The sequence below is a fragment of the Octopus bimaculoides genome, chromosome 14 (assembly GCF_046866305.1).
Source record: "Octopus bimaculoides isolate indiv1 chromosome 14, ASM4686630v1, whole genome shotgun sequence".
Classification (NCBI taxonomy): domain Eukaryota; kingdom Metazoa; phylum Mollusca; class Cephalopoda; order Octopoda; family Octopodidae; genus Octopus; species Octopus bimaculoides.
Genome location: NC_142941.1, coordinates 60,293,034 through 60,318,033, shown reverse-complemented (window position 1 = coordinate 60,318,033; position 25,000 = coordinate 60,293,034). Strand labels below are relative to the sequence as shown.

Genomic DNA, 25,000 nt, shown 5'->3' with positions numbered 1-25,000 from the left:
AAAATTTTTTATCACTCACTCTGCTAAAAATAGCAGACAAATTCCCCACCTTTTCACACATTTTTGTCTTAAAAGAAGGAGATACATTAGATAATGTGATCCTAGTTACACTATTCAGATTGGTTTGTGGTATTGGTGTTAGCAGAGGCAGTGATATGTATGTAGATATCTATCAACATGATGGCTGTTTATATATGTGTGTGTGATTGAACCTGTTTGCATATATGTACATTTATTTTGTAAATGTCATCATATTTTCTATTAGAAGACTAATTCTTATTTCTCTTTTTCTTTTTCTCTTTGCAGAAGCCATGGAGGATTCTATCTCCAGCTAAAGAAGGGAACAATATGGGCTTTAGCCTGAACTTCCATGAGATGTATCAAAATCATACCAACACCATGCCTGATGTTGTCGATCACCATGGAAACAAACAAGCTCTTACTTCTGGTTCTAACTTCCTAGATTCCGAGATGAATAACTCCATTGTCGGCACAAAAAAGTCAACTGGTGTGTGTGCCGAACCAGCCGCAAATGTACCCAGCAAGCTGACCTGGAAAGATCTGTCGCCAACCAAACAAAAAAATCTCTCTCCACACAGTAGTAGTAGTAGTGGTGGTTCGTCAGGCGAGGAGAACCCAGCCAGTGGTGTAATATGGGGGGAAGACAGTGAAGTGAATAAGAATCAGCTGGTCACTTGGAAACAACTATCTCCAACAAAGCTGTCACCTCCCATTGACTATGAGCCAGATAGTGGATATTCATCAAATGAAGTAAATCACAAAATCAAAGGTACAACAGAACTCTGCAACTCATACATAATGGCAACACAGCAGAAACCAATGAAAACAAGTTCAGGAAGCACAAGTAATGAGTCACCGGAAGACGCATTAGAGTATTTTTATGATGAGGATTTCTCTGTTCAGTTTGAACCAAATCTAAGTAATCCACAGATTAATCTTGATGATATAGGAAGAGATGAGATGTTTATTTTGCCTCAAATGCTGAATGGTAGTTATCTGAGCTTCGAATCGTTAAAATCCTCCTCTGACGCAACCCCCGCGCCCTTCGAGGATCAATGCGAATTGGAGTTTTCTGATAACCAAAATTCAATGGAAATTTCAACTAGTGAGCGGGACATGATGTGCTCCAGTGAAATGTTAGAACTTAGTAGTGATCCATTGTTCACCCCAACACCAACCAGCGAGGCACCTCCTTGTCATCTTCTTAACGACAGTCTGGACCACGGGCACAAGCCCGGTGACCTTCAAATTAGTAAATCGTCAATGGATCCTAACCAGTCAGTTGATGGCAAGCTGGTGATAGACTGCTACCCTCGCAAAGAAAATTACTGCTTATCATTTGTTGGGTCGCAGAGCAAGACAAGCAGTTCAGAAGCAGAAATTTCATTAACGCCTTTGAGAACGCACGAGTCTGAGGATAATGAGAGTGGGGCTCATCCCTACTGTACCTCTTCTGGGGAAGGAGCGGAAGATGTTTTTGCAAACAGCTTCCACTACTGCCGAGATGGAGAAGTATCAGCAAAATGTCCACCTTTATTAAGACTTCTAAGATCAGACACTACAGCAAAGACACGCTTCGTTGGACAACTCACATCACTACCTGAAACAAATCAGGAGGCTGAAAACGAGTCTACTTCTTCGGGGATGTCAGAATGTAGTGGCCAAGGCCGCATAATATCGCACAGCTTGCCAAGAAATGGGTGCAGCATGCAAACATTTAGTTCCCTCAAAAATAAGGTTGGCTCGCACTCTCGCCCCAAGACCATGGTTTCATGGAAGCAAATCAAGACAATGTATCGTAAAGGTAAACAACTTTCTAATCAAAACAGTGGTGGCAAAAGTTGCAGTATGCCAGACTTGTGTCTGCGGACATGGCAGAAAGTTGCTGCTGAGAAGAAAAAAGAGTTAGAAAGTAGCAAAGAAGAAGAAGAAGAAGAAGAAGAAGAAGAAGAAGAGGACGATGAGAAAGCTGAGAATAAGCGTTACTCAGCGACATTAGTGGAGCTATACCAACGTATGAAAGCAATGGGAAAAGCATCATCTCCAGATATCCATATACCTGGGTGGTCTTTAAATAGTAGCACATCTAGTCGACCTGGTAGTGGTCAATGGTCTGTGAACAGTGATGATAAATTGTACATCAATGATATGAAAGGTGCAGATGGTATTCATCTGGCTATACAGTGTGAACAGACAGGTTGGGAGAATTCATCCCATCTTGACCATCATCATCACCACCACATCAATTCTGCTCACGATGTTAAAGACTGCATCGATTGTAGAGAAGGGTTCAGTTCTTTTGAATTGAGATCAGCTTGTTGTCAGGTGCCCCTGAACCGAAAACGTACCCAAGCAACAGCTATCTCTCCTCAATCTGTCAATGTATGGTTGGGAACCAAGAACTTTTCTGCCCAGTTTCCACCTCTTACAAGAGACTGTGGAGTCCAAACGTCTTTCGAAGATGAACGCTCCATGGCATCAGGTTTGAGGAGAAACTGTAAACAAACCTCTGAAGGAAGCTATGATATACCAAAGTGTCATTGCCACATGATGGCAAAATCTGAAAGAACGAAAGCAAGAGAAGCTTTTCACATGTCCACCAGAATAGCACGTGAAGTATTTTATTCACACAGGTCTTTGCCAGACTTAAGTTTTATTACCCTTCCAAGTCCTTCTTTGCAAAGACTTCAGAGGCGCTCCACTGATAAACCTGTTTTAATTAATCCTAGAATACACCGACCAAATACTAATTCAAATGCACCTCCAAATACTAATTTTAAGGAAACTCTAGAAGAACTCAAGAAACTCCAAAAACCAGAAGCTATGCATATATCAGGGCCTTTCTGTAGCCGACGTTCAGGCATGTTTCGACCAATTGGAGCATGTCGTGGAGCTGATTGGCACTCAAGTAGTAGTGGATTTAGCACTAGTTCTACATCTTCAGGAATTGATCCTGGTTGCTTTGACTATTGGTATGGCAGCTTTGGAAGCTTTCCCAGACTGCCATGCTGTGCAGCGTTGTTGGATACCAGATATGTCTACAACAGCGCTGGTTTTGAAACCTTCCCGCGTATAGTACGCCAGCCCGAGGAGACCCAAGCAAAGACGCGAGCAGTTGACCGCCGCTATGAACGGTATCAGTATGAAAGCCACCCTGCACACAACCGTCAAAAGCCATGGAAGAGATGGAGTGCTAGTACTTCCTCAAACTCTAGTGGCAACTCGGCTCAAGCAGAAACTTTGTATAGTGTTGCTGAAGAAAAGACACCTACTTCACCTGAGAAATCCTTGGAGGGCAAATTAGAAGAAAATGAGGAATATGGTGACTGTAGGTTAGGAACAGATGGTTACTATGACAACCAGGTATTTGATGAGAAACAAGAAGGGCTAGAAGATGCTGTCCAGTGTGTTCGCATGCGAAATACTGGTTTGACTTTAGCAGAAACTTATTGTCCTGACAAACGGCCCCTGAAATCCTGCCTGCGCAAACGTCAGCGATCCCTATCCGACCCTTACGCTAAGGCTCCCTGGACTGACAATATTAAAAAACACAACACTGCTGCTACTACACACCGACATTCTTACGGCTGTGACCGAGACCAAATGGCTGGTGCTGACGGACCCATTGATTACCCGAAAGACTTTGATGCTGTTGCAGCATCATCCCCTGTGGAGGTATTACCGTCGGGTGGTTGTGGAAGCGACAGCGTGTCAGCCAATCCAACACGCGACGTGATACTCAATGAAACCAGTAACACATCACTGAGCGAGAAGGATATGGCGCGTTCTAAGAAAAGCGTAAGCTTTGCTAGGGAGGTGTCGTTTCATTCTCCTCCCTGCAGTCCCCAAGTCCCACCAAGGCGACAGTCTCTTGAGGGACGGCAGGTGCCCCATAATGGATACAGTCTTACTAAGGATTCAGTACCAAGTCCAAACTGGATGGGTGTCACATCCAATCAGCCAAGTAAGTTACTTTATTCCTTGTTTTGTTTTTTTGTTTTTCCATTTTTTTTTTGTTTTATGCTTGCTCATTTATATTATGATAACTGTAGACATGTTTGACAAGATGGTCCTTGGACTGAAACCCAAAGGAGAAAATAGGAAGGTAGGATACCCAATGAGCAACTTGTGGAGATTGGCTGAAATGGAATTGAAAATGTTAGGGATAACAATGGAACCAAATGAAAAATATCCAAGACAGAATATGTTGGAAAACTGCTTTGGAAAGCTATGTTCTTTCAAGAATCCAAATATACTATTAAGATGATATTGATTATTAGTATTTTATTGCCTTTTATTTCTTAATTTTTAAGTTTTCTAATATCTTTATTATTGTCAATAAGAAAAAACATTCCTTCAGGAGGGAAATGGTTGATAAATTAAGTACCAGTTAAGTACTGGAGGTCATATTGTCTGTTCACAAAACTCCAAATTTGTGGCTTTGTAGTCTATGTTAATCAAAAGATGCCCATCTTGCATCTCAAAAAATTGGGTACATCTTGGAGTAACTGCATGTAAATATTCAAGTTTAAACATCTTGGAAGAATGTTCTATCAATATTTTCAGACTATGTTATTATTGCTGTACTGTACTACAGTGTATAGCTATATATTTTTCACCAACACTTTATGTAGAAGTAGATGTATATATATATATATATATATATATATATATATATATATATATATATAATATACGTAAACACACCAGCATCGGTTGTCAAGCGATGTTGGGGGGACAAACACTTATATATATAATATATATATATATATATATATATATGTGTGTGTGTGCATGTGTGTTTTCTCTCACCAGTTTTTTCATTCTCTCTCCATTCTTTCCTCTTATTCCTTTCTGTTGAAGAGCATAGGCTCAAAACATAAGACTTTTCCGTTTCTCCTGAGCCTTAAACTAAGACTTTTCCGTTTCTCCTGAGCCTTAAACTAAGACATCTACTTGTTGTTCCTACACCTGTCTTTGTCTTCTGTTTTTCTGTAAATTTGAACTGTATATATGTATATAATGTGTGTGTATGTATTTATAGGGAGATGCAGGTATATATCATCATCATCGTTTAACGTCCGCTTTCCATGCTAGCATGGGTTGGACGATTTGACTGAGGACTGGTGAAACCGGATGGCAACACCAGGCTCCAGTCTGATTTGGCAGAGTTTCTACAGCTGGATGCCCTTCCTAACGCCAACCACTCAGAGAGTGTAGTGGGTGCTTTTACGTGTCACCCGCACGAAAACGGCCACGCTCGAAATGGTGTCTTTTATGTGCCACCCGCACAAGCCAGTCCAGGGGCACTGGCAACGATCTCGCTCGAAAATCCTACAGGAGCCAGTCAGGCGGTACTGGCAACGGCCACGCTCAAAATGGTGCATCTTATGTGCCACCCGCACAAGAACCAGTCCAGGGGCACTGGCAACGATCTTACTTGGCTTGCCGGGTCTTCTCACGCACAGCCCATTTCCAAAGGTCTCGGTCCGTAGTCATCGCCTCGGTGAGGCCCAATGTACGAAGGTCTTGCCTCACCACCTCAGCCCAGGTCTTCCTGGGCCTACCTCTTCCACGGGTTCCCTCAACTGTTAGGGTGTGGCACTTTTTCACGCAGCTATCCTCCTCCATTCTCACCACATGTCCATACCAGCGCAATCGTCTCTCTTGCACGCCACAACTGATGCTTCTAATGTTCAGCTTTTCTCTCAAGATACTTACACTCTGACGGGTATTCACATTGACATTACACATCCAACGGAGCATACTGGCTTCATTCCTTGCGAGCTTACGTATGTCCTCAGCAGTTACAGCCCATGTTTCACTGCCATGTAGCATGGTTGTTCGTACGCATGCGTCATACAGTCTGCCTTTTACTCTGAGTGAGAGTCCCTTTGTCGCCAGCAGGGGTAAGAGCTCTCTAATATATATATATATATATATACACACACACTTGCCCAAAACATTGCTAATGACTCACATTTCATACAACACAGATTGTCACACATTCTTCAAATAATTGCTTCCACAATTCACAGTTGCTGGCAGCAGTGGGTACAACTCCTACTGCTACTATAACTGCAGCTATCTCCTCCTCCTCCTCCTCTTCTTCTTCTCCTGCATAGAATTTTGCTTTAGTGTAGGCATTAGTGTTATCACTAATCAATATTTATCACCAGGAAGTGTGATAAATATAGCCAATAACTTCACTGTTTCCAATCAGATGTATCCATCAGTTGGTGATTGAACTTATTGATTTCAGAACAGTGCTGTGTCTCCAACTTGTGCCTTTAGCAAGAATTTGTACCCGTCACAACAGGTCTCCAAAACCTTTCTCAATTTACACATGGTCCTTCTCTTCAACCTGCATATTTTCTTCCCCTCTCTTTGCCCTCATAGGTCTCAGAAACACTACAAAGGTTATGAATATTAAGCCTTCCTCATATGACAGTCATAGCCCTAACTGCAACAGTCCAGAGGAATCTGACAGAAATGTAGAATTACCTCAGAAATGCATGAAAAATAAATAAATAATAATGGGTGCTGAACAAGAAAGGAGAAAAAAAATAATGATAATAATAATAATAATAATAATTTCAAATTTTGGCACAAGACCAGCAAGTTTGGGGAGGGGATAAATCGATTACATTGACCCCAGTACTCAACTGGTACTTATTTCATCGACCCCAAAAGAATTAAAGGCAAAGTTGACCTTGGTGGTATTTGAACTCAGAACGTAAAGATGGACAAAATGCCAGAAAGCATTTTGCCCAGCATATTAGCGATCCTGCCAGCTCATCATCTTGAATAGTAATAATAATAATAATAATAATAATGATAATATCACGTTTTGGCTCTAGGCCAGCAAGTTTAGGGGAGAGGTAAGTTGATTACACCGACCCTCAGTTCTCAACTGGTACTTATTTTATTGACCCCCCCCAAAAGGATGAAAGGCAAAGTTGAGCTCAGTGGAATTTGATCTCAGAATGTAAAGATGGATGAAATGCCGCCTCTAAGCATTTTGTCTGGTATGCTAACAATTCTGCCATCTCACTGCCTTTGGTAATAATAGCCGGTTCTGATTTAGGCACAAGGCCAGCAGTTTTGACAGGAGGAAATAGTCAGTGCCATTGACCCCAGAACTTGACAGGTACTTTATTTTATCAACCCTGGAGGGGTGAAAGGCAAGGTTGGCTATGGCAGGAATTGAACTCAATGTAAAGAACTGAAACAAATGCAGCAAGGTAATTTTTTCCCCAACACTCTAATGATTCTGCCAACCTGACACCTTTTAATAATAGCCTCTGATTTAGGTACAAAGATAGTAATTTTGAGGAGAGGGTGCTAGTTGATACCATTGACCCCAGTACTTGATTGGTGCTTAATTCTATCGATGCTGAAAGAACGAAAGGGGCAAAGTTGACCCTGGTGGAATTTGAACTCGGAACATAAAGAGCCAGAAGAAATACCATGCCAGTGTTACTGGACTGGCTCCTGTGCAGGTGGCACATAAAATACACCATTTTGAGCGTTGCCGCTGCCGGTGGCACGTAAAAGCACCCACTACACTCTCGGAGTGGTTGGCGTTAGGAAGGGCATCCAGCTGCAGAAACTCTGCCAAATCAGATTGGAGCCTGGCGTAGCCATCTGGTTTCACCAGTCCTCAGTCAAATCGTCCAACCCATGCTAGCATGGAAAGCGGACGTTAAACGACAATGATGATGATGAATTCACTTTGATATTCTAACGATTCTGTCTGTTTGCTGCAGATAAATGCCAATCTCTTCATCTGTTGTGGTTTTAGAATTTTTGACCCAAAAGTTACCATTCCGTTGCTTTATGCACTGGAACATTTAACTTTAATAGATTTCTCAGAAGCTGACATATTTCCCAGAGACTATTTTTGCTGTTGGAACAGGAACAGGAACAGAAAGTATTATATATTACTTAGAATGTCTGACCTTCAATTATAGAAAGCTAGTTGGGGAAAGAGAGAGAGAGAGTCTTGCACACATACATGTGTACACACACATGAAACACATATAGCACCTTCTTCTATCCAATATACTCATGTACACACAGATGAACGCACACATTTTGCACATAGATATATTGTACACACACATGTATGTATTGCATAGACAAGCATGTACACACACACACATATGTATATATATATATATATATATATATATATATATAAATATATAAATGGAACAAAAACGTAATAGAGGGCATTAAAACATTCAGACACAAAGGTGGACAAGAGAAACAACAATTAGAAGGACAGGCAAAAAAAAGACGTGTTATTCTTGGCTTTCTTTCATCAGGCAACTATCAGAAGTCACAACAATTTCGGACAGTTACACTTGAGATGGTTCGATCTTGTTGTCCCCCAAAAATCTAAGCTAAGGGCATTAGACCGCTTTGTATGACCCCTTAGTGAATATGTACAGCAACAAAGACGGAAAGAAAGAAACAAACAAAAAAAAAAGAGAACATCATGTTAACATCTGCAGGCATGGATTGGATGGTTTGACAGAAGCTGATCAGCTGAAGAGCTGCCCAAGTTCTGTGTCAATTTATACACAAATACATGCACAAATATAAACACATATACATGCACAAATATATACACATATACATGCACAAGTATATACACTCATATAACACGTGCTAATATACATGCACAAGTATATACACCCATATAACAGGTAAAGGCTCCTTTTTACCATGTCGCACGGTCGAACACAAAATAAGATATATATATAGAAGGCTCATCATGAGATACGAGCCATGGTGCCAGTAAAAGAACTTAGGACAAACTCAACCGTTAGATATATAATGAGAGTAAGTTTATTAACAAAGTGAAACTGTTTGTGTCGGTGTGCGCGTGCATGCGACATATATAATTAACACAGTAGATAAGTCAGGCCTTCGTGTACAAGAGAAGGTATACAACAATGTGAAGTGACGGACAGTCGTATAAGCAATAGTGTGTGTGTACAATATGTGAGAGTACAAGTGTGCGTGTGAGTGAGAGGAAACACAGAACATAGAAAGAGTGTCTGTAACATAGACAGTAAAAAGTCTTAAACACTGAGAATAGAGAAAACCAGTTCGTATTAGAGTTACACAAGGAGATAGAATGTTCATACGCAGGAAGTTGTGGCCAAGGAGCAGAGCTGTAGTATCACACTATGTGTGTTGAGCGTCGAATGCTGCGACCTGTGTTACCTGGTATAGTATATTCTGGCTGGTTAGTTTTGACTGTTATTCGTGAGTGGAAACAATCCACTCAACAGTGTCGAGATAAAACCACTCTTGTTGGTGTTGCTGGCGACGACAATGGTAGCCAGTGCATTGGTGGTGAAGACGTCGGCGCTGGAATTGGCTGTGTTCTGTATGTGGGTGGCGAAAAAGAGCTAACCGGAAACCCAGAAAAACTCTCTATCACGTGACTTTATCACAAAGCCACGATTGGACGTAATACCCCCTTAGCAAGCAGAACATGGGGACAATTGCCGCGCAAAAATAAGAACCAATCAGGATGATGGACAGAAAGGGCCAAGGTAGCCGAAGGCTAGATGTTAGCAGCTTCGTTATTATTTATGATTGAATGCCCGAGAGACAGGTTTCACTACATATGTTTAATAGTTGGCACTTGAGCAAAAAAACAGGACTCGATAAAAAGGCAATACCGTTTCCAACGCATAACTTCAGATAAAAATATCTTACTAAGAATATTTCTAATATCCTACCCCCTTCCTCCTCTCTCTCTCTCTCTCTCTCAAAACATGTACATAGTGTCATTGGTGTATGTGTGTGTGAATATACATATGTATATATCTCACATGTATATCTTTCTATATTTTGAAATATATATATATATATATATATAAGAGAGGGAGAGAGAGAAACAGATAGATAATTTGTGTTAATGTGTGTAAGTATGTAAATTTAGATTACAACATGATTGGATAGATATAATTCACCCTGGTGGTGAGAGTTCTGTAATCATAGCTAGGATAGACTGGAGTGCAATATATACACACACACACACACACACACATGCAGAGAGAGACTGGTACACACGCACACACACACACACACATGCAGAGAGAGACTGGTACACACGCACACACACACACACACACACAAATGAGGTTTGTCACTGTTCTCAAAAGTATTCCTGAAATTCTTGTACTAAAAGAGGAACTAGCTGGCAAGCAGTGATGTAATGAAAGCAAGCAATATCAGCAGTGTGTCTAAATAGCCCGACATACTCCGGTAAACAAGTCACTTTGAAATGGATGCAGCTCTTAATAATCCTTAGTTAGTTGACAGTTGGTGGGTCAGGAGTAGATGGAGGTGTCTTTTTATTTTTTATTTTTTATTTTTTTTTTTTACTTTTTGTTACTGATTCTGCTCTGTGTGTGTGTGTGTGTGTGTGTGTGTGTGTGTGTGTGTGTGTGTGTGTGTGTTTGTTTCAGTAATTTTCTGGTTTATTATTGGAATATCCTACCGAAGGACTTAGAATATAAACTCTGTGTATGGTTGGTTTGATGCATGTGCAGTTGTCAGCTGATGTGTGTATGTATGTATCTGGTTTGTGTGTCTATGTATGTATGTGTGTGTGTGTGTGTGTGTGCATGTACTTTTTACATAAAGTACTTTTTTACATAAATCATATGCTTGGAGGAACATATATGGTTTTAATGCATTTAGTGAGTTTTGACCAAAAATTAGTGTTTAGATAAATATAATGTATTGTGTGTGTGTATATATATATATATATATATGGAGGAGGATAGCTGCGTGAAAAAGTGCCACACCCTAACAGTTGAGGGAACCCGTGGAAGAGGTAGGCCCAGGAAGACCTGGGCTGAGGTGGTGAGGCAAGACCTTCGTACATTGGGCCTCACCAAGGCGATGACTACGGACCGAGACCTTTGGAAATGGGCTGTGCGTGAGAAGACCCGGCAAGCCAAGTAAGATCGTTGCCAGTGCCCCTGGACTGGTTCTTGTGCGGGTGGCACATGAGATGCACCATTTTGAGCGTGGCCGTTGCCAGTACCGCCTGACTGGCTCCTGTAGGATTTTCGAGCGAGATCGTTGCCAGTGCCCCTGGACTGGCTTGTGCGGGTGGCACATAAAAGACACCATTTCGAGCGTGGCCGTTTTCGTGCGGGTGACACGTAAAAGCACCCACTACACTCTCTGAGTGGTTGGCGTTAGGAAGGGCATCCAGCTGTAGAAACTCTGCCAAATCAGACTGGAGCCTGGTGTTGCCATCCGGTTTCACCAGTCCTCAGTCAAATCGTCCAACCCATGCTAGCATGGAAAGCGGACGTTAAACGATGATGATGATGATGATGATATATATATATTTGTTTTCATACTCGGTCATAATGTCTTATGTTTAAGATGATTCCCATGCATTCCCTGAAGAGAAGGTTACAATTTTAATATCACAGATCCCTATGGATCACACAGGTTGTAATCCTTTGAAACATATGTAGGAATAAAGTATGCAATTATAACATGCGTTTTCTCCATTCCTTAAATTTTTAAATATACTCAAATACCCAAAATTTCAAGGAGTTCCTGCCTTAAAAACAGGAACTACACCACAGTTATTTTGTGTTCTTTGCTACATTGGTTTCTATTAACCCATTTATTCTATCCGAAGAATTTTTATTCATTAAGATAGAAGAAATACATATAATTAAATATATATATATATGTATATACATACACAGACATGCACTACTCGCATACAGTCTCATGCACTCACATACTTTTTGTGAATTCAGTAGTAATGGCTGAGACTAAATTCCTGGTGAAGTTGGTAAAGGAGATGCATTTATTGTGTCAGAACAGAACCATGGCTGTGTTGATGTTAGGGAAAAATGGCCTTGTGCCAGCAGAACAGTTCTGTGACACCATTTTTAAACTACAGTTTAAGCATTTAATATTGACTGCAGTTTAAAGTATGATTCTTTAGCCAAATCACTTACATTTCCAATAATCTTGGATCACAGTACTGAATTTCTATAAATGTCATAAAACTAAATATATATAGATATTTCCTGAAATACATATTCAAAATATACAAAGAAATAAAAGAATACATACATATATATATATATATATATATATATATATATATATATAGTGAGAATTTACAAAAGACGAAGACGGGTGTGTAAACAACAAACAGATGTATTAGTTGTATTAGATGTGTATATATATATATATATATATATATATATATATATATATATATATGTATATATATATATGTATGTATGTATAATTAATTAAGTTAGCTTTCATCTCATTGAATTGTTAACTTGCTGAACCAAATGCCACTGGTTCCAATCATTATTACTTGGCTTTTACAAATGATTGCATGTGTGTGTGTGTGTGTGTGTATTATTATTAGTTAATTAATTGTATGATATACACCTGATAGTTTACCTGTAAAGTACATTATTTTAACACGACACATCTTGTAATCACTTGAGGAGACACATCTACAGTGATGGAAACCCCTAAACCAGATGTTCAATATCCCACCCATGAGGGATTGATGGTAGATGGGTCGAAACAATTGTAGTGATCAATACACATTCTCATGTCTTCTATCTCTCTTATTAATCAAATATATATATATATACACACACACACACACACACACACATGTACTTAAATTTTACCAGTGGGTGATGTATTCAAAGAAGCTATGTCTGGCTGCTTAGCATAAAGAATGTTTGAGAGTGAATAAACATTTTATCCATATTTATTTGGCTGACAAAATATATTTTGTTGGACCAATGATTTTGGATTACATGTTTACATATATTTATGTGTGTGTATACACGCAAACGTATATACATACACATGAATATATATATATACACACATGTATGTATATGCATACATGCACACACACACAAACATGTATATATATATGATGTATATATATTTGTGTGTATATATATATATAGGTATGTAATAGTATACGTATATGTAAAGTAGAATCGGGAGATTGTGCAGTAGTGTAGGTTGAATTGTGTGTAGAGATAATGCTTCAACATGATACCATCCTACTGGGAAAAGCTTATATGACTCATACAGCATGTCTGGCGAATTCTTGGAATATGTGTAATGTCTGAGAACTGGATAAACTTTTGAGTTTCTGTCGTGTATTATAGATTCCTTGTGAGCAATACCTCCTGTAGGTTTGTGCTTTCCAAGTCTGATGGAAGAAAATATCCTGGCTATAGGAAAGACATCTGTTTGTGAAATTCTGCTTCAAATATATGTCTAATGAATCCATGCCAGCATGGAAAAATCAGACATAAAAATATTAAAAAAAAACAAAAACGAATGAACAAATGAATACATATATTTATAAGTTCGTTCATTATTACCTTCGCCTTAGCGAAGGCATTGTTCTCAATTGTGTTTGTTTGTCCATGGACAAGATACCTCAAAAACTGCTGGATGGAATTGGATGAAACTTTCAGAAATATTTGGTCTTGTGACTGGCACAAACTGATTAGATTTTGGGATCGATCCAGTACTGGACAAGGATTCTAGATAATCTTTTTCGTTTTTTTTACTTAATTTTCGAGAATGGTCAGGTTCATTTTTAGTATTCTCACTTGTGAGAGCAGTCAAGTTTATTTCAAGTTTATTAAATCGCTAATCGTTGAGAGGACGTTGGTGTTACCTTGGTGGAGGTTTGCGCTTTCTGAGTGCTCTTGTTAGATCTGTTTTTCCATGCTAGCATCCCAAAATCTAATCACCATATGGACCCTGGTTGAGAACCACTGATATAGAGGCTCCATCCTGTGGCAGAATATTAAACTATTTCATCTGAGTGCTCCAATGAGAGAGCCTCAACATTATCACTTATCAAGAAATAGCAGCTAAATGTCCCTCAAATTACACTTTACCATCTGATCATCAAAAAAGGACATATTGGATAGTGTAGTCCTAGATACACTACATATGAATAAGGTAGGATAGTCATGGCTGGAATATCAAATTAGGACTAAGCAGCAACAAAAATACTTCCTTGGGTTGTTAGATACATTATTGATTCTTTGTGAAGTATCTGTAAACTGAGATCCTGTTTAGGCAACCCCACCCTTTCGTGATAGTACCCAAAGCCAATTAGTTGGTTGTGGTACACCAGGTGATGTTCAGTCTGTCAGTAGAACAGTAATAAATAGCAACACAGCTTCTGTAAAGATACACCCACAGAACAACAACAAGCACATGTATATAGGTACATAGAAACTCACACGCATTAGATAGGTAAGCAGAACCCCCCCCCCACATCCAGTAACAAGTTCCAGCTTCCACCATTCATAAAGGAAACAAATTCCTGCATTCACAAACACGCACCTACACACCGAAACATACGTACTGGTGCACACACACACATTGAGACACACACACACACACACACACACACACACACACACACACACACCAACTTACTCACACATAAACTCATACACACACACACACACAAGCATGCAGTCACACATAAGTACACATGCACAACACACATACAAACATGCAGACACATATAAGTACACATGCACACACATATACAAGCATGCAGACACATATATACAAGCATGCAGACACACATATAAGCACACACACACACACACACACACACACACACACTTACAGATATGCACACATGTCCTGACACTCCAAACCGTATATGAGTGTAATCATAGTAATGACCAATCATTATAAAATTCTCTTTAATCAGTGAAATGTGATGATAGTCACATAGTATTATGTCATTACATCCATATCTCGACACTCGTATATCAATAGGAATTAGTCTGTTAAGAACAATAACAAAAAAAAAAAAGGAATTTAGATAATGAGAAGGGTGCAGTATGTTGTGATGAGCCTCACTATTGTTATGGTTGATTGCTTTTATCAAAAAAAGATGAAAGGAAAATTCAGCAAAATGATATTCCATTGGGCTCACCATTGTCAGCACTATCAGTGTCACTACCATCACTATCATTATCAGCATCAATATCATCTTTGCTACTGCTCTTACTATCACCACCACCATTACTGCTCCCATACTCATCATCACTACCACTGCCACCACTATAACCATCATCTTCCTCTTCAATGGCCATCTTTCTCAAGCTGACATAGGTTTGATATCTTTGATGCATGGTAGGTGACCACTCACTCATCTCAGTCTTTTATCATCACTTCATCTGTGAGGGCCCAGCCACCCTGAGATTTTACTTTGTCATATCTTCTCCATTCCCACATCTTCCTCCATTCCCACATCTTTCTCCATTCCCACATCTTCCTCCATTCTGCCGGTTCTTGACTTCAAAGTCAACAGCAAACATGGTTTTATTACATATGTTTAGGCATTATACCTTAACTCTAATTCAACTCTTATGTAACCTAGTTGATTGAAAAAGGTAGTGGGGCCTCTGGGAAAGTTACATACAACAGACTGAGTGTTTCTCCTAGAAATGAGTGTCTTGTATATGGAAATCAGAGATAAGTATTGGTCAAACAGGCTTTTCAATTTTGTAAAAGAATTTGCTTTCTATTTCTTAAAAATTCTCTGGAAGACAGTATTTCTTTCTGAAAATAGAGAGGGAAGTGCTCCCTTCCAGTGAATTTTACAAAAGTGGATGAGAATTATGAAATTGATGTGACTAAAAGCTACAAATCACAATTAGCATCATCATTGGAATTAGAAGAAATGGAAGAGCATCCAACAAAACCCTATAGTGTTACATCATTCTTTTACTGTGTCTCAAATTAAAGATTTGTTGTTGTTAAATTTGCCTTTGGTCTAGTTAAAAAGCAGTCATTACTGGGGTCACTGTATTTGAATATACCACCTACCACCAACCTTCTTTGAAAATATTTGCCAAAGCAAGAAACCATTTTTTTTTAATACCTAAAAAGTAAAATGTTAAAATTACCTTTGGTGGGAACCAAACTCATAACTGAAGATCTGAACGAGTTGACATGAAAGCTTTCCATGTTTATATGTTTATTGTTATTGTATTTTTATCTTCTTTCTGGCACAGGAAGTGTAGCAATCAATTTAAACTGACACTTCACACTATCTCAGTTTCATACAGACCAATGCTTCAAACAATACATCATATTTCTATATCTTGGAACTTGGTTATTTATTGATTTTTTCACCCTGTATTATGTTTTTTCGCTCTTCAGTCTCCATTTTTCTTTGTTGTTAGTGTATGACAGTAATGATTTTGGTAGACTATTGAATTAAAATATTCACGAGTATTTAGTTTCATTCCTTTATTCCGAGTTTGAATCATTCTGGGGTCAGCTTGACTCTTTCGCTCACTTCTTCTTATATCTACAAAATAAGTATCAGTTGTGTACTAGGTTAATTGTATCAACTATACCTTTCCCATCATGTGTGTGACCTTGTATCTATGTTTGTAGTAAGTAGTAGTAGTAGTAGCAGTAGTATCCTCAGTTGGGCTTGTCTGTATAGAGTGATGAAATCGTTTTCTTTGTCTGAACATTGCTGACTTATGTTGAATGACTGGTTATGTTGAATGACTTTTAAAAATGTAGAACAGATCTGGTTTATTCTCTCTGAGGAATGACCAACCATCTTCTTTTGGAGGGTAAGAACAAACAGTTTTCTTCTATTGGCTAAATATGGTGAAAAGGATAATGTAGTGGATACAAGTGAGGGGACAGCTTTTACTCTCTGGTCAAACCATCAATTTCTCCAAGTATCTCTTGAAGAAGATGTGGGTGGAGAGAAACATGTTGCTCTCCTGTAAATTAGCCGAAAGTCGGCTCTAATTGCGAAAATCTCTAGTGAAAGGCATTTCAGCCATGCCATCCCATATAATTTTTTTTTAAGTGTAGAGTAGCTAGAACAGCTTTATCTGAACATACATCTCTTCCCTTTTAAAGAAATACATTGCAAAATGATGAAGATTTCACTGCTATTTTTAAAAGGTCGATGGATCATGCAACACCACCTCCTTTGCTTGGCTAAATGGGCCTCACTCTGGACATACAGTTGTAGGCCAAACCCCACAATCAAGAAATGAGCACTTGCTCTTGGTATCCCTGGCAAACTAGAATCTATAGCTTTTCTTGATCGCACCTGGTGGTAGAAACCCTTTTCACATACATCCTATTTCAATATCATTTTCTTTTTACTTTTGTTGCTTCATTTCTTTCTACATTTAAATGTAAAACCCTCATTGCTTATGTAACTAGCAAAAGTCTTCTTCATAACTTTATTTTTTCTTCACATTCCAAGTTCAAATCCCAATGAGGTTGACCTCACCTTCCATTCTTCCAGAATCAGTGGGGTTTGAGTTAACATATTTGACTATTCCTTCCCACCAAATTAGAACCCCTGAGCATGAAAAGTGAACAAGGTTTAGAATTATGTTAGGTTCAGGTCCTTGCTTCAAAGTTGAGTTTGGTGCTAGCAACCAGCACCAGCACCACTATTGCTGCTACCACTTCTACTCTTACCACTACAGTTGTTGCTTCTATGGCGATCATCACCACTGCTGCTGCTGCTGCTGCAACTGCTTCTATTATAATTATCACTTCTGCTGCTAGGCTACTACTATTACTAACACCACCACCACCACCACCACAATTTCTACAGCCATTGCCACCACCACCATCGCCATCACCTCCATCACTCCTGCTATCATCATCATCATCAGCAGCAGCATCACCGGTGGCAGCAGTGAATATGATGGTGCTGCCAGCAACTGTCAAACAATTAATATAACTCTCTTTGACACCTGAAAACATGACCCAAAGTTCAACTGGCATACACTTGCAAGTTGTATGTCAAGTTCCTCTAAACCCCCAACCCCCCCACACCACCCCTCTCCATAACACCTTCTTCCAATATTCTGAAATTCCCATATTCTCATATATCCCTCTCTACCCCCCCCACCCACCTTCCTCCCCTACCACCCTCATGTCAGCTTTGTTAAATTGCTGCATTGATAAGAGAAAGCAGAGTGTGAAGTTAGGGGGTAGAAAAGTTTCTTTTTTTCTTCCTCTTCCTTTCTTTCTTTCTTTCTTGCTTTCCTTCTTTCTTTTTACTTTCTTTCTGGCACCATAGGCAATTAGGAACACTACCAGACTATTTTTGCTATTGTTGTTGTTATTAGGAATGGGAGTGGTGGTGGTGGTGGTGCTGTAGCTGTTTAGCCCAAGGTCAATCCTGATGGAACGAAATCTTGATCATAGGTATTCCAACTATCACCGTTGCAATTGCCAGTAACCAGCTAATATTTCTAGGACTACATCATTACTATTCAATGCAGTCTTTCTTTAAGATTGTAGGATGTGATACGTGGGAGATTTCGCTGCACTAGCAGCAAGTTTGGTGACCATGGCTACATGCAGGCTGTCTGTTTTTGATGTTAGTTAAACTCAGGTCAACCATGATTGCAATGTATGTTTGTGTGTGTGTGTGAGTGCGTATATGTGTATATGCATATGTGTGTGTATATATGTGTATATATATATATATATATATATGCATGTGTATATATGTATATATGTGTATGTATATATATATGTGTATATATATATGTATGTGTATGTATATATATATGTGTATATATATATGTATGTGTATATATATATATATGTATTTACATATATATGTATATATGTATTTACATATATATGTATATATGTATTTACATATATATGTATATATGTATGTACATATATATGTATATATATATGTATGTACATATATGTGTGTATATATGAATGTATATATGTGTGTATATGTATATATTGCGTTTTTGTTCCATTTTATATATATATATATGTGCATATATATATATATATGCATATATATGTGTGTGTATATATGTGTATATATGTATATATATATGTATGTGTATATATGTATATATATGTGTGTATATGTATATATATGTGTGTATATGTATATATATGTGTATATGTATATTTATATGTATGTGTATATGTATATTTATATGTATGTACATATATATATATATATATGTATGTAAGTATGTATATATATATATGTATATATATGTCTGTGTGTGTATATATATATGTGGAGGGGTGGTCAAAAGCTTTCCAGTTGACAACATTTTATCATGTTTTAACTATATGGTGTACCCTATTATCTAATGTATTCTTCCTTTATTTATGACCAAAGAGTATGATTTGAGAGAGATTTGATTGCTATTTGTAGCAAATCAAACAACCGCAAAAAAGACAACGTCGTGGTGCTGATGAAGCTAGTGATACTGTTGTGGTGATGGCATTGGTCGTGCTGATGCAACTACTAGTACCGTAGTAGTAGTAGTAGTAGTAGTAGTAGTAACACTGTGGTGATGGTCATAGTGGATCTGTTGCAGCTGGTAGTGGTGGCGATAGAGATGTTTGTAGCTGTAGCAGCAACGTTCTCATGCTAGTAGTAGTGTTTATAGTTGTGGCAGTTGCGTTATGGTGGTAGTCATAAGTATAATCTAGAGTTTAATCTTGCCAAATTTAGCAACATTGGCATGAATATAATGAAATCCTTAGGTGGAAATATCAGTTCTCACTTTTTATCATTTTTGTTTCTCTTCCTTCTTTTCTTCCTCTCCTTCTCTCTTGGCATTCACTTTTATTTTGGTTAGATTTTTACATACATACATACACACATACACACAGATGCATATATGCTTATACACACATTCACACACACATATCATTATTGTTGTTTAGTGTCCTCTATTCTATACTTGCATTAGTGTGATGGAATTAGTTGAGGCAAATTTTGTATGGCCAGATGCTCTTCTCGTTGCCAACCCTCACCTGTTTCCAAGCAAGGTAATATTACCCTAGAGAAGAATGGAAACAACATCACTAATGTGACTATGATGCTCATTTACAAATATATAAATGAATATAAACATATACATACATTAACAGACGCACAGGTTTACAACAGATTTCTTTAATTTTTTTTCTGTATCAAATTCTCTCAAAAAGCTTTGGTTGGTGTAAGTATATAGCAGAAGAGACTTACCCAAGGTGCCACACAGGGGGACTTAACCTAAGACTATATGGAAGCTTCTTACCCACACATCCATACCTGCATTTGTGCTATGTGTGTGTATACACACATACACACACACTCATATATATATGTATATAAAAGTTTCTGGCATTGTTTGTCAGCTTAGGAGATTTTGCTAATGGAATAGGATATGGCTGCTTAAGTATATCCTCTTTCCCAAAGTGGATGAGCTCAAATTTTTTCCTCATTCAGCAGGACATTGTTTTGGTTCCTTCACTGAATGTGATTTCATTGGAGTTGTATCTCCTCGCCTTGCTCCATTGATAATTTTCCGAGGCCATGCTACAGTGAATAGGAGAGTAAGCAATAATAAAAATGAGAAGACATCTAATGGATAAAAAGGGGCAGATGAGACTTAGGAGGTACAAAATGGTCCAAAGACTTAATTGTAGATCATCGTCACCATCATTTTAATGCCTACTGTGCCATGCGAGCCGGGCACAAACGTTTTTAAAACAAGTTTTCCGCAGCCAGGTGCTGTTCCTGCTGCCAACCCTGATCTGATTCTAAGTAAGGTAATATTTCCCTATGACTAGGCATATTTTCAGAGAAGATTGGAAACAAAGGACACTGCTTCAATGATGGTGATACTCGTTTACAACTACTATGTGATGTCAAGATGAGGAGACAGTAACACGCTCACATACACATGTATATATGATGGGCTTCTTTTAGTTTCCATTTATTGAATCTGCTCACATGGCTTGGTGCTGTAGTAGAAGACCGTTGCCTTGCATAGGTTATGCAGTGGGACTGAACCCAAAACGATGTGATTTAAAAGCAAGCTTCTTTACCACAGGGCCATATCTGCACACCTTTGTATATATCCCAGCTTCCATCACTTCCTCCATTTCAATATACCCTTCCCTGTGTTTGAGTGGGCAGGAACTTATGTTTCACCATGCTGAGCGAGAAACCAGTTGACGTTAATAACTCCTTGAACTTCTTTCACCCTGTTCCTTACTCCGGTTACTATGCTCTCAGAACAACTGCAGGTTAATTAGGTCACCTATGCAACAGAAGCTGTTAATTACACTACTTCTATAGAACAACTTGAACACTTGAGATGATGTATTCTTCTGCCTGTCATCCTACTACACTTCCTTTGTATTTTGTTGTCTACACCTTGCACATTATATGGAATTTTTACCTACTTCGCTTCTGCATGCTGATCGTGGCTATTTTCCTGATGGTAGCTACACCCTGTCTTTCCTGCAACTTACAGAACCATTAATCATTGCTGAGTCTACTTCAAGGTGCTTCAGTCCAAGGCTTTGCCTCCAGTTCTGAAATTTCTTACCCAAAATTCAAAATTCCACCACCCCTCTCCTGCGGATGGCTGGCCTGAAACTCTTGTTAATGACTTGGAAGGCTACAAGACACACACACACACACACACACAAACACACACTCTCTCTCTCTCTCTCTCTCTCCTGGCTGCATGGATTACTCTTTTACTCTTTTACTTCTTTCAGTCATTTGACTGTGGCCATACTGGAGCACCACCTTTTAGTCAAGCAAATCGACTCCAGGACTTATTCTTTGTATGCCTAGTACTTATTCTATCGGTCTTTTTTGCCGAACCGCTAAGTTACGGGGACATAAACACACCAGCATCAGTTGTCAAGTGATGTTGGGGGAACAAACACAGACACACAAACATATATACACACATACATATATATACATTTATACGACAGGGTTCTTTCAGTTTCCGTCTACCAAATCCACTCTCAAGGCTTTGGTCGGCTCAAGGCTATAGTAGAAGACACTTGCCCAAGGTGCCACGCAGTGGGAATGAACCCAGAACCATGTGGTTGGTAAGCAAGCTACTTACCACACAGCCACTCCTGGGCAAGATTCCATGGCCAGATACCCTTCTTATCAGCAACCTTTGTTTCCAAATAGGATACTTTTGCATGGCTCACTGCTCAGTGACCAGACTTGTTTTCCTCACCAGCATGCATAGTAACAACATTGTCTAAGCAGTGAAACTGTTTTGCAGTAAAGCATGCAATTAATATTAAAGATGCAAATGAGAAGCCACAAACGCATGCCCATACACATTACTAAACACACCCACACACACACACATATGCGCGTATGTGCGTGTATGACAGGTTTCCAGATATTTCCTGCTGACCTGTTTCCTGTTTCACTCACAAACGTGTGTAGTAAAAGACTCTTGTCTACAGTGTCATGCAGGGGTGAAACAAATCTGAAACCATGTGGTTGTGAAGTGAATTTCTTCGCCACACAGCCATACCTTTGTGTGTGTATGAATGCAAATACACATATGTATAAACATATACGCATGCATATTGTCATCCTCACTTCATATACATTATATATATATATATATATATATATATATATATATATATATATATATATTTGTATATATAATCTTCATCCATGAAGTATTTCTTGTTATTTATTTATCTTATGCTACATGGAGTACTGCATACATAATGATTCCTTACTCAACATGTTGAAAATCATATATAGTAGCCAGCAATAAGTAGCGTAAGAGCTTTTTTTATGAGCACACTGGTAGACATCTGGCATATACAAAATACAAAGATATATATATATATATGTGTGTATAATGTAAAAATTGGATTCAAAGAATCAAGCAGAATCAAGCATTCCAGATGAGGGCTTGGTAATCAAGCCATAAAATTAATGAAATTCAAGCATAATTTAGCTGGACCAAGCAACCAACAATCCCGGATGTATACAAACAGTAATGTTTTCTTTTTAGAGTATATGACTTTTTATTTGTTTACACACACTCTCTCTCTCTCTCATTCACTCTCTCCCTCTCCCCCTCTCTCTCTCTCCCTCTCTCTCTCTCTCTCACACGTACATATTATTAAATGTCACCAAATATTACCTGGCCCACTGTTTACCTTATGTATGTGAGTCTTCCGGTAGCAATAGAATGAATCAAGTGATTCCCCATACATTCATTTATATAGATATGCATGTGTGTACATGCATATATATATATATATATATATATATATATATATATGCACATACATACTCAAGCAAAATTGCTCGAATACATAGAAACACCTGCCTAGTCTCGATCCACTAACTCCATCCCTATTCATAAAGCTTAAATTACACAAGACCCTCAGGTACTTACTATTGTTGTTGTTGCTACTGCTGCTCCAGATATTGATATTGGAGAAATGTCAACAGTTTGCCTAGAGTTCAAAGTTTTTGTAACAATTAGAACACACCTATATTCAACAACATCGTTGTCAATCAAACAATTAAGTATATCTCTTTGTATCTCTCTATCTATCTGTCTGTCTGTCTGTCTATATATATATATATATATATATATATATATATATATATATATATATATATATATATATATATATATATATATATATATATATATATATATATATAGACAGACAGACAGATAGATAGAGAGATACAAAGAGATATACTTAATTGTTTGATTGACAACGATGTTGTTGAATATAGGTGTGTTCTAATTGTTACAAAAACTTTGAACTCTAGGCAAACTGTTGACATTTCTCCAATATCAATATCTGGAGCAGCAGTAGCAACAACAACAATAGTAAGTACCTGAGGGTCTTGTGTAATTTAAGCTTTATGAATAGGGATGGAGTTAGTGGATCGAGACTAGGCAGGTGTTTCTATGTATTCGAGCAATTTTGCTTGAGTATGTATGTGCATATATATATATATATATATATATATATATATATATGCATGTACACACATGCATATCTATATAAATGAATGTATGGGGAATCACTTGATTCATTCTATTGCTACCGGTTTGGTGGAAGAAAATAGATGAAATAGAATTCAGTACATGAGTGCCTTATGTAGAGATGTGTGTTTGTGTTTGAATATAAATAGTACATATAATATAAAGATGGTGTTCCATCATAGCCAGGGCTGTGTTGACTAAAACAAACTAAAGAATATACATACATACATGTATATATATTCAAACCTCTTCAAAGGTTACCATTATTTACACTTCTACATCACCAGTGTGGCAGTCACTACTAGTACAACTACTACTGCTACTACTTCTACTATTACTACCACCACCACTACTGCTGCTGCCGCCACCACCAGAAGTAGTAGCAGTAGTAGTAATAGTTTTGTCCTCACCTTGTCTGCTGATTACAATGCTATATACATAAACTTCACAGTTCTGATTTTGTTGTCATTCAGCCCTTGGTTTACTTTCATTAACTAGGCCTATAATCAAAGACATTCCAACCATGTCCCACCCATCGTTTTGTGTATCAAGGTTTACATGATCTAATATATCCTTTTTCTTTTTCGTTTGTTTGTTTGGTTGTTTTTAAGACACTAAGGTCTGATTTGCAAGACATTTGGCTGCTATTTTAGCTGATCACCGTTGTAGTTTTTTTTCACTCAATTTTGTTAAGGGTAGTTTTGGTTGGCCTGTTTGTTGAAGGATGTCTCTGGTTTTCTGTCCCAAACTGGTGCTTATAATGGTATAATGGCTGATGTCACTGCATGTGTGTCTTTATTATAAATAGCAGAGATAATCCTTATATATATACATATATATATATATACATATATATATATATATGTATATATATATATATATATATATATATATATATATATATATATACACACACACTCACACATATACATATATATATATATATATACACACACACATACATATATATATGTATATGTGTGTATATCTATGTATATATATATGTATAGTTGTATGTGTATATAAATGCGTGTATATATATATAT

At 38.1% G+C, this 25,000-nt stretch overlaps 1 protein-coding gene across 10 annotated transcripts in view; it reads left to right on the top strand.

Annotated features, from left to right (window-relative positions):
* The window catches only part of LOC106876396 (uncharacterized), a 199,765-nt gene that overhangs the window by 151,836 nt on the left and 22,929 nt on the right, over nt 1–25,000 (top strand). For all 10 annotated transcript variants that reach the window (XM_014924922.3, XM_089363123.1, XM_089363122.1 and 7 more), the window contains one exon: nt 307–3,985. In XM_014924922.3, the coding sequence (XP_014780408.2) occupies nt 307–3,985 (3,679 nt within the window). The remainder of the gene's footprint in view (nt 1–306; nt 3,986–25,000) is intronic.